Consider the following 12,328-nt stretch of genomic DNA (forward strand, 5'->3'; position numbering starts at 1 on the left):
TAAAAAGTCAAGAGAGAAGAAATTCTAAGCAGCACAATACAAGTTCAGTCAGGTAACTCATTTATTGAAGCTCTGACTAGACAACACGACTTTTTACACTACATTCTTTGGCCTTGCCTTTAGAGATACCCCTTGCAGATACGTGGAGAGGCTGGCCATCAGTAAACTGTTGCCAGGGGGGCAGGATACCTACCCTCCTCCTTAGACGAAGCCAAAAAAACTCCTTGCAGATCATCTGACGTATTGTTTATCGAAAGGCAAAAAAGATTCTAGCTATTCGACTGGCGATTTGTTCTGGTGTTGGAAGAGCCTAAAATATGCTTCATTGATTTGATCTGCAGTTAAAGTGAGTTCTCTGCCTGAACCACCACTTTGCCTAATGGGTAAGAAAACAGATTTTAAAGCATTGGTTATCCCTCCTTTGAAACGGCTTTACAATCCTGAGAGTCTGGATTGATTGGCAGGGGATCCTCTCGGGGTACTGATGCACTGGGAAATGAGAGTGTGTCTTTAGCAGCCTATCAGTCAGTGGAGTTAAATACCGGTGGAGGAGTTCAAATCTGTGGATGGCAACATAAAGCAACTTTGAGAGAGAGCTCTCCCTGGACCAGCAGGGCTTGTGAAAGTGCAGCGATGATTGCTGATTTACAACAGAGAGAGAGCACAATTACAGTGTGATTGATGGATCAGTACGTACCGTATAGAAGAACAGAGTGCTTGGTGTGTTTGTCAACAACCAATATACAATGACTTCAGATTAGTCGCTTTGGACTAAACCTGAGGACACAGCATTGTGGGCAGAGTTGATTTACGGGCTAGGGACAATTATGTAGCTAGTATTAGTAAACAGGTACCAGTGGCTTTATTGGAAGTGTACAGTGATATCATAAAGACAGCTGTATTGGAGCGGTCATTAGAACACACAGGCCTTCCACTAATTCATTTGACTGTCCCTTGGTGGAAATGTCTGTGGCGCGCTTCTGCACTGCAGAGACAAGCAGCTCTTTATTTCAACTCAGATTGCATGCTTGGTATTCTGCTTTTGCAGGAACTAAACTCCAATACCCTGGAGCCAAATTGAGTCGCAATCATGTTGTCATCATTTTAATCATGTGTGATATTGCCATGCCGGGTCAGGGAAGATTGTCAATGCCTAACTGTTTTTCTTTTTTTAATTTTTAATACAGTGTCTGCAGGCAAGTGAATTACTAATTAAAAACTATTGACTGGTGTAAACCATTAGGGGCCTGGCGTTCTAAGGTAACTGGTTGCTGTTCTGGTGAATCAGCATACTCATTAGGGGCCTGGCGTTCTAAGGTAACTGGTTGCTGTTCTGGTGAATCAGCATACTCATTAGGGGCCTGGCGTTCTAAGGTAACTGGTTGCTGTTCTGGTGAATCAGCGTACTCATTTTGCAAATAGCGATAAAGACATCAAATTAAAAACCTCACCTCTTGCTAAGAATTCATTAGCAAGAACATGATTTCCCAGTCAGGTGGCGTGCAGAGTGCACAGCTGTCTATTTCAACCACTCAAAACCATGGCAGGTGTATAGACTCCGCTGTTCTTTATCTCTTCAATCCAGCTGGGGTTTTACCCCAGGGGTCATTTACAGAGCTGCATATCACCACTGGTCTTGACCTGGTTTCAAGTGCAATTGGAATTCATTGCAATCACAATATAATCGGAATTGTGATTAGAGATGAACCATGGGACCCTTGCGGAATTGGAACCATATCATTGATCGACAGATCAGTTACACATCTATTTGTTATTCAATCATTAGTCTTGTTTTTTCAACCACTTTTGGTGACCCCATTTGTTTGAAAAAAATAAATACAAGCTATTTCGTATGTTTTTGTATTTGTACCTGTGATTATTAGTTGGTTATTTAGAATAAAGTGTTTTTTGTAAAATGGATGACCCACTAAAAAAACATGTGGTACATATTTTCCAAATGGCTGAATAGCTCATTTATGAGGTTACTTCTTAATTACAAACTAGTAATGCTATTCAGATTAAATGTAATCAACAAGAAACATAAATTACACCATGGATCTGTGATCAAAGTTGAATGTTTTGGCTTTGAAAGCCTTTCATAAAGCACAGACTGTTTTATTATTTACGAGGGTCTAATAATTTCAGCGCTGTCACTGACACGCAAGCTGGACAGACAAAAGACACACGTTAGCTGCATGTGAGAGGGAATGGATTTTGCTTTTCCTCCATTTCCCATTTGTGGCACTAAGATTTCTGAAAGCTCTGTTGTCTTGATGCATCTCCTCAGTTCAAAGTGTTCAAGTAATATGGAAACGCATTGATAAGCTGATAAGCTCTAGATCTTACCACTATGCATGGAAATGCGAAAAAAAACCATGCTGTTTTTTGCTTCTTTAGCTCCAAAAGTGTTCAGTTCAAGCAGAAAGAGTTTTAGTCTCTCAGTGCATGTTATAATACATTGACAAGTGATAACATTGGATTGTGTAGTGCAAACTCTAGAGAGATACACAAAGCAATGCATATGGAATTATACAGTTTCACACTGAGATCTTCAAAAACCCTCCACCCCTCCATCAAGCTTCAAAGGACCATGTTTTCTAGCAGCAGTAATCCAGATCAAAGTAGTTTCAGCATTTGAAAACAGTACATGGGTCTCTGACAGGCCAGCGATAGCCTTGTACTGACTGATGTAGAATATGCACTCTCAATTGTAACTTCAAAAGAGAAACACGTGTTGGAGAGTCTTTGCAGTTTACTTGTTCTCCAGTACTGCTTTTATTTGGACTGTGGGTTTCAAAGCTTCAGTGCGGTGTTAGAGGAAGACAAGATCAGTTACAAAGACAATTACAGATTAGTGTATGTAAAGAGGATCAATAGTGTCTTCAATACTAGTATTTACTCCATGCTAGTGGATACATAAAGCATTTTAGAGAGATCTTTGCTATCTTTCTGTAGGAGGAGCGTTTCTTTTTTTCAATGTTATGAAAGTGAAATGTGACATCAGACCTCCCTTCCAAACGCCTTCACCACGCAATAATGCTGTCATAATGAATAAGGCAATACCGTAGCTCTCTGTCTGTTACAGACCTGCCAGTACAGTACAGTATGTGACCAAAACCAAATATTTTTGTTTGATACAAGCATACAATTTCTATTCTAAACAAAGCATTCTGAGCAGGATACTGCATGGAACTCCATAGAACTATTTCAAACAAAGCAAGTTAAATAAAATGAACTGAACCTAAAATCAAATTCTTTTTTTTTCAATGCAAATAGTGCTGTTTTTTGAGGTAGTACCCTTTACTAATATGCTGGTTTCTTGAGGCGCAAAGTGAATCACAGTTGTGGTTTGTAATGGTTGACAGTGGGATGCTAAACATTGTCAGCAGGCTGCTCTGTGGGCTGTCACAGCGCCATGCAATTAGGAGTGGGTATAGTGTAACAAGACCCTTGGGTCCACATGGTCAAAATAACACACTGATTAGAGGAGGCAGCTTCTATTCCAGTTTCTTTAAAATGGGGATCGATTTAAAAGAAGCAGCAGAGATGACAGTGTCGTTTGTCATGAGAACCCAGCAATGCAAGTGCACATGAAGCTGCTGGGTGTCCTCTCTGATTTATATTAACTAAGCTGCTTCTGCATGTTGTCTGGATGAACCCTCAGAGGTATTGTTTGGTGTATGTGTCTTGATCAATGATTTCCCCCAATGCTGACACTTTAACTGAGGGACAGCATGCACTGCAGCTGGTTCAATATACCAACGCCGGGGTGTACTGGGCAGTGATGTGTGATACACTGCTGCTACAGATCTGGACCCCTGCTTGTGTGAAATGAGGTGAAAAGCTCTATAGCCTTAAAGGGGAAAGAGTGCCGTGCTCAAGATGCTCGGGTGAGCTGTTTTACAGGTGCAGCCGTTCCAGTGCAGTAAAAGCCATGTTACTATTTTACTTTACATTGTGTCTCTAATTACTGTGTATTTGCATTGCAACGTAATAAATGCATGTGCACTTACACATCATTGCAATGTTATTATGCATAGTTACAATGTATCTAATGTGTAAATCTTTTTGTACGATAAAACCCTAACCCTAACCCTTTGCTGTTACAATTGTCATTAAGTACATTGTAATTGTGCACAACAACACTGTAATTTAGCCTTTTTCTTAAGACCAACAGTGAAAATGTGAAAAATGACTAGCCCTGTGAGTAGTGGAAATCAAGCCATTATTTCTGAGACTGAGTACAAGGCAATCAGGGTGAAAGCCATCTCTCCTTGCAAGTGCATTCATGATGCTGCCTTAAAACTTAGCATCAGTGAATTGAGTTGCACTGGGCAATGAAGCACTACAGAAGACATGATGAATGTAATGGTGAGATGATAAGCCTAACTGACACCGTTGCCATGACAGCAGCCATCTGAAGTGAAATAGTTGTCATCCTGCTGCATGATTGAAACTGTGCCTAACTATCAAAGATCCTTTTTACAGGGCTGTTTTTCAAAGGCTGTTACTTGTTAAAAACAGATCCCATACACTTGTGTAGTGTAAACATTTGCGAAATTTGTAGAAATCAAGTTGTTTTGTTTTTTATATAATTACAGTCTGAAAAGTCTGTGTGATTCTAGAAGTCTATGATAAATGTTTGGTTAATTTTCAAGGCAGTTATCGTGTCCATCATGTAGTGTGACAGACAGACAGACAGACAGACAGATGAAGAGACGGACAGGACCAGTGCATAGCGAGGCACATTTTGAATGAGGACCGTCTTTTGTGTTTAGAGGTGATTCTACCCATAAACTGACACACACAGAAGCAGTATAATAATACAGTTGTGTTTTAAAATGGCATTTTGACCTTATTGATCTTCTGAGATCCACAGTACTAGATTAGTTCTCAGAATGAATAAAACAGCGACACAGCTACATGCTGCATTTTATTATTATTTTTTACATGTTAATGAAGAAATCAAACGTCAACCCTCATCTCATGGAAACTTTAGCATCCTGCCGGTTTGAGAAAGTATTGTAACACAGAGTAGCCAAGGGGAAATTAGCATGACTTCAAAGGAAACCTCATATCTTAATGAAGTAGAGGAATGTTGGCTGAAATTCTTTGAGAATGTAAGAAGAAAATCCATCATCTGCTAATAAGCTTTACTGCAACAGTGTGAGGTGAACTGCAGTGTAGTGGCACAGCCAGTGTTAGATAGTATCGGAAATCCACTAGCAGAGCTAAACAGATATTCCCTGCCAGCAACCTGACACACTCACCCTCATCAAGGTAATAACCCCTACATCTGAAGCAGCTTTTTAAAATAGTCTATTTGTAGAAAATGGTAACATCATCCTGTGACAATAGTCCATTAGGATCTGGGCAGACTTATTAAGTCTGTTCCCCTGAACAGACCATCAAAATGTTTAAATTTCACATTTAGTATGCCGTAGAGAAACGCTGGAACAAGAAAACAGCATTAACCAGTGAAGCAAGTGAGGTAGTGCACATTTCTGTTAAGGCTGAAGTGTATGTGGGTGTCGTGTTCAGAACAACTCGTTCTGTTATGATGAAACTTGGTATTGGCAGTGCAAGTTCTTCATGGTAATTGGGCCAGTGAAGGTTTGATCATGTAAATTGGCTTCTTCTTTTTTTCCTCCAGGCAGTCTACAAAGCATGGTTGTGTGCAGAGTATTTCAATGCCACCCAGAGCCAGTGCCACAACAGAATTCCCTGCAAGCAATACTGCCTGGAAGTCCAGACCAGTTGTCCATTTGTGTTACCAGACAATGATGACCTTATCTATGGTGGACTATCAAGTTTCATCTGTACAGGTGAGTGAAGAGACCACAGAAATGGTGGGGTTCTACAGTGGATGAAAGTGGTTAACCTCATACCAGGGTTCACTCAATAGCAAATCTTTGCCGACAGAATAACTGGTAACCAGGGGGCCTATTGAGAATAAGCCTACTTTTACATCAGAGATAATTCAAAAACCTTCTGTGATACACTTTCAAGGGGATTAGTCCTGTGCCAATGGATGAGTGGGTATGGGGGTGGTCTGATTCCTTGAAAAATCACCTCCTGAGTACAAATTAATAACTATTGAATCGTGTGGTCAAGGAGTGCTAAGTGAAGTCAATAAGGAGAGACAGTGCAGGTTGATTCATCAGTGAGTATGTCCAGGAGGCTGGGGGCAGGAGACACAATGGAAGGGCAATGAGAAACCCTGGAGTGTGATTGAATAGCTCTCTTTACATGTCTCTCTCAATTCCCCCTGTGCTATCTACCTTCAAAGACTGCTGAATGAAGATGAGACCTTAATTCCCAACTGAAAGCACCTATTTCTCAGCAGTAGCTTTTACCATCATCATTAGTTCAAAGAGTAGCAATCTTATTTGACTCTATTAATGCAGAGTGACTCTGTCTTAAGCATGTGTAAAATATTTATTATAAAACAGAGCTCCCTCATTTATTTTTTCACTGACGTACGCTCCTGTGAATTAGTGAAGGGACTTAAAACAGAACAAAACAGAATACATCAAATTTGTGAATTATCATTTAAAATAATTGCTTTCTTGTCTTCATAGCAAGGGTGAGTCAGGTCAGCACTTGGAAATGTGAGTTACAAGGAAAGTCAAGTGTTGCAGGAAATGCCATTAGTGGCTCAGAGCTCATCCGGTTCCAGATAAGTACTGGGAGTCCTCTGCATGAGGAGAGCTGTGCTTCAGATCAAGAGCTGAAGCAGCTTTCTGTCTGGCCAATCCCAGGATATGAAACGTTGCATCTCGGTTTATCTAGCACTCCATCCTGCTTACTTATCTTAAAAAAAATATAAGGCTACTATAAAAGGAACATCTAAATTAATACAACTGTAAATCAGATTTGTGGGGTTTTTTTGTTTGTTTTTTAGATTATTCTAGCTGAAAAATGACTGAAAATACATAAATGGAACAGAAGGCTATTATGAAGTGAGCTTCTAAAGTCGTAAAACCGTGACCAATATCTTTTTCAATTTTCAGATAGCCATTAGATTAGTGATCGACACAAACACCACAGAAATGTGCTGTTTTGTATGTTTTGTTGACTGCGTGATTCACTGAAAGAGATTCACCTCCGTATGGCTATGAAGGAGAACAAAGTGAACTGATTCATTTCAATACAAACAAAAATACAGGACACGACACAAAAAGACAAACAAAATGGCCTATAGAGACAAAACACGGTCAGCCTCTATTTAACGATTATTATTATTATATGATACACTTATTACTACCTCCATCTCCAATCCCGTTCTCCACTCACCAAACACACAACCCAGAGTGGGTGAAAACATGTAGCTTTTATGCAGCTGTACCGAGACTCGATTGCTAATCAGTCATTCAATTGGAGTCGCGGTACAACTGCACGTGAATTAATAAAGTGCAATTCCCCGTGCTCACATATTATTACATTTTACTTGCACGTGAAGTGCTGTGCAATCCTTGTGCCTAAATACAAATACTGAAGTTGCTTTTTTAGATCCTATACAGCATGTAACAGCAGCAACAACCCCAATGTCATGTTTCACAAACCTGTCTTGTTTAACACCCATTCCTCACTACTGCTGTGCATCACAGTAACCGTTGGTTTCTCTTATCTGTGCAATAGGGCTTCTAGAAGACCACTTAACTAATGCAGAACCAGAATGTTGTGATGTCAGATGGAGCTCCTGTGGTCCACCATTGGACGGTGTCTATAACGCGTCTACCAAATTCATGGACTCCAGCACGCATCACCATCGGTCTTCTCTACCTGTATCAGCAGCCTCGCGGCTGTGCAACAGCAGACTTAAACTGTGTGTGCTGGTCTTGATCCTCCTGCACACCGTCGTCACTTTTTCTACAATACAGAACAATGGAGTCAGCTTGGAGGCTCTTACCACCATGGAGGACAGCTCAACAAGAGAGGAGTGAAATTGAACACCCTCACCCCGCCCCAGACAGAAACGAAACTCAAACGAAACAGAAAACAGGAAGTGTTTATTTTCAAAAGGAGGCACGCGGTGTTCCTTAATTTAAACAAAGGCATGACAACAAAGAGAGAGAGAGAGAGAACAGGGCCACACGGAAACAAAAAGAACAGAACTAGGTAAAGCTTGTTTCTTCTGTGCACCTTGATGACTATTCTTTCCCAACAAGGTAAAAAGCAATGTCAGGAGAAGGGTTTGATGCACGTGGCCTTTTATCAACTCCATCATGCTGTGTGGAGATGACAGGTTGGAGCAGAGACAGGGGGGTATTTTTTTTTAAATCTTTATATACACATCAAAAGATAATAATGATAATAATTAGACCTAGATATTCTGGCAATCAAACTGAACCTCTAAGTGGATTTCAAGTGTAATCACCAGTTATAAGAAATCAGTAAGTGTAGCAATCCAATATAGAAAATGTTAGCAACACAATGAAATATGGGCTTTTGTGCACTCAAGAACATGGCAAGATATCTCAGTCTATATAATATTTTCTGTTTATTTGTTTATTTATTTATTTATTTATTTAAATACTTAATTGTTTGAGATTTCATTGAATGTAATTTGAGTAAATTAAAATGCAATCATTGGAAATATACTTCCTCCAAAAAACAAATAGACCCAATGTTAAAGACTAACAGGTTTTTGTGTACTAAATGCAGACTTTTGCAAATGCTTTTGAAATCATGATTCCATGTATTTGAGTTGTAGCACTTCTAGCTTTGTGCTCACATCCCTTTCCTTCCAAATGAAAAGAACTGTGAGATAGTGAATGTTCACTTTGTAATAAATAATGAAAGATAAAACAGCTGCAATCATCCCTGGTGAACACACATACAGGGTTGTCGCTTTTGACAGGCCACCTACAAGCTGGTCATAAATTGTGGTCTCATTTTCAAGCGCTTGGGTGACAGCTACGTTGTGGGAGTGATTACATTTTCAATATGCACTTCTTAGTTGAAGGGGTGCTCTGCCCAGCTTTACTGTGATTACGACTACAGCAGAAGGGCATGTTGTGGAAATAATCACTTCCATAATGTGGGGACTAACTGGGGTGCTTGATCAGCATGCAAAAAGGAACCGGCTGCAGCTCCCTCATGAAACTGTGGAGAGAGATGAAGTTAGCAAAGCAGCTTCCAGTCCCTTGCTAACAATACAATGCTGTGCGGCAGTTACAGTTAAAACAACATTAGAAATCCAGTGTGGTAAATGTGACTGTATTTCCAAGGACTGTCTAAGCATCTATCTAATAGTAAGAGACCAGGCTGACCAAAAAAAAAAAAAAGTAGTTACATAGTAAATACATGCGTACTTACACAGAATTCCAATGTACCTAACATGTAAATCTTTTTTAAATTTATTTTTATAATAAATTTAGTAGTCGCCAATTGATTTGTATCCTATTTTTCTCCCAATTTTAAATAGAAAATGATTATTATTTTAGGCTCAGCTCACCGCTACCACCCCAGTGCTGACTAGGGAGCGGCGAAGACGAACACACACTGTGCTCTGAAACGTGTGCTGTCAGCCGACTGCTTCTTTTCACTCTCCAGACGTGGTGAGCTGAGGACACCCTGGCCATCCTATGCCCCACCCGGGCTCGGCTCGGCCAATTGTGCGCTGCCCCTTAGGAACTCTTGTCCACAATCAGCATTGGAATAGCATGGATTCGAACTGGCATCCTGCACTCCACACAGAGCGATATTACCGGATGCGCCACTTGGGAGCCCAACATGTAAATCTTTTTACACAACATATGCAAGTACACAATTGTATCAGAAAAGGGTTAGGATTAGGGTTATATTGTGCAAAAAGATTTACACATTAACTATGCACAATAACATTGTAATTATGTGTAAGTACACAGGTATATATTAAGTAACGGCTATGTAAATACACAGTAATTAGAGACACTTACTGTAATTTACAGTGTGACCAAAATAATAATAACAAGCTTCATGTGGTAACCCAGCAAAACTGTCAGGCAATAACAGAAGGAAACCAGTTAACACATTGATAAAGCTGTGCTGTACTCTGGCAAATATTCTGTGATTCGAGTTATCTAGGTCATTCTTGTAGAATTATCCATGCAGGGTTGGAATTGACCTGCTGTAGTACACAGGTTCCAAGTTTTTTTCTTCCATCACAGGAAGCAAAGGTTTTCAGTTGTATATTGAATTAACCCCCAGGGCCCTAATGTAAGTCTATATGTTGCATTCACTGTGAGGAACTAAGCTGGATTGGTGCCTTGGCAAAGATTGTTGTACAGCTTGCATAGTACAAAAGCATATTGCAAAGCACAATCCTACATTTCTTCACATTTCTGGGGTTTTTTTGGCCATGTGTTATTAAGGCATGGTGCTGCTATTGCTAAATATACTACAAGCTAAAATATTTTAAGATGAACCTCTCTCACGTGACTCGACTTTTTACTTTTACTGTTTTATCTGTCTTTAACCGAAATCTGTGTTTTCATTTGGAGGGTCTAAATTAAAACAAAAACAAACAAACAAAAAAGTATAGTTGTATTTCTTTGTTCTATTTTGAGTTTTGTTGATTTGTTTGTATATATTTTTATAGAAAATATTGCTTGCTTATAAATCAAGAAGAGAATTACTGGCTAACTTCAGTATAACGACCCACCCCCCGACCTGGAGAAATGTTCGTTATATCAGGAGTGTTCACTATAATAGGCATGCCGTTTAAACTTAACCTGTAGATATATATATATATATATATATACATGTTCCGTGATTATTGGTGTAACCGTTTTGTCTATAACCAAATTTGCAGAAACGTATCCGTGCGTCTTTCATTTATGTTGCTCGCATAGGCACGCAGAAAGTAAACGATACAAGCGATGGTAACGCAAAGAGGACACATAGACAGCAAGTCTCAATCGACCGCCCGTCTGTAAAACACTCATTTAATCAAACATAACAACTCTGAAAATCACACAAAACAAACCTGTTTACACATATAAATTACACCAACACTAATTCCCCCTTTGGTTTGTTTAAGAGAAAACAGTAAAGAAATGAAAAGGGAAAGAATGTACACTTACATGCTGAATACAGTAATTACATATCCAGCGTTGATTGCTCCAATAGGTCATCCTTGAATTCACATTTGAATCAGTCAACCGTGGTCTTTGTTTTCACTGAGAGAATAACACACTTGACACTGGAGAAAGTTCACTGTCAGTCAGTACTGAGATCGTTATATTCGGGTCAATCCTGTACGATCATTCCAATAGGGCTAATTTGCATTAAAACAAATCGGTTCTTGCTGTTGGAATCGTTGAACGGGAATTCGTTATAAGAAGGGTTCGTTAGAGTGAACTTAGCCTGTATATATTTTATTTCATTAAAAAAAAAAAAAAAGTATATGATTATTTAAAACTTTGCCCAGATGATTAAATGTGAGGTTACTTTTAAGTTTAAGAAATGTATATTAAAACCACATGATTTATATAAAAATACTGTTCTGTTACATAGCTGTATATAACATCTATAGAATTATATATAAAAAGAGAGATATGAAGAGAGATGGTTGAACAAGCCGCAGCCCATATAACGTGATACATTATAAAAATTATGAAAAGGCTGTTAAATATAGTTTTGTTGTCATCAGATTTAAATGTATATATATATATATATATATATATATATATTATATATATATATATATATATATATATCTATATATATATACACACACACTTCTCAAGATACCTCAGTTTTAAGGGAACAAAACATGTTTGAATCAGAGCTGCTGAGTTGTTTCATTACAATAACAATCACACTGTATTATTTGTAGCCAGATTATATCACTGGTCTACTGCCATACATTTCTCTTGTAGTAAAACTGTTCAGTTTCATATAAGGAAATAAACAGACACATCAAAAAAGAGGGCTACATTTGTTTCCGATTTACATTGCTTAGTATTATTGCAGAAACTGGGTGATTGTCGCCTGTCTGTTATTATAATAATCTTTGGAGCGGTTTGTTGTAAAAAGGCTATAAAGAAAAATGATCCCTCTGTCTAGTTTCCCCCCATGTCAGCTGCTCCATGTGTCAGGATTCTTGTACCTGCTGGTTAAAGACCCTGAAGTCTGGTTACTTACTCTTTTTGCATTTTTAATATGTAGGTAAACCCTGCTTGAAATCTACTGCTTGGAAACCATTTACATTGTGGCTAGGGTTAGGGTTGGGGTTAGAGTAAGGGTTAGGGTTAGGGTTAGGGCTAGAATAATGTTACATTTACATTGTGGCTAGGGTTAGGGTTGGGGTTAGAGTAAGGGTTAGGGTTAGGGTTAGGGC

The 12,328-nt window shown here is 39.0% G+C and overlaps 1 protein-coding gene across 1 annotated transcript in view; it reads left to right on the forward strand.

Moving 5' to 3' along the window:
• LOC121318939 (transmembrane protein FAM155B-like) overlaps window positions 1-8,441 on the forward strand; it is a 59,969-nt gene extending 51,528 nt beyond the window's left edge. Inside the window, exons 2-3 of the mRNA XM_041256155.1 lie at window positions 5,654-5,825; window positions 7,642-8,441. Of these exons, the coding sequence (XP_041112089.1) occupies window positions 5,654-5,825; window positions 7,642-7,946 (477 nt within the window). The 3' untranslated portion in view covers window positions 7,947-8,441. The remainder of the gene's footprint in view (window positions 1-5,653; window positions 5,826-7,641) is intronic.
• The last annotated feature ends 3,887 nt before the right edge of the window (window positions 8,442-12,328 follow it).

Source organism: Polyodon spathula, chromosome 7, assembly GCF_017654505.1.
Source record: "Polyodon spathula isolate WHYD16114869_AA chromosome 7, ASM1765450v1, whole genome shotgun sequence".
NCBI lineage: Eukaryota > Metazoa > Chordata > Actinopteri > Acipenseriformes > Polyodontidae > Polyodon > Polyodon spathula.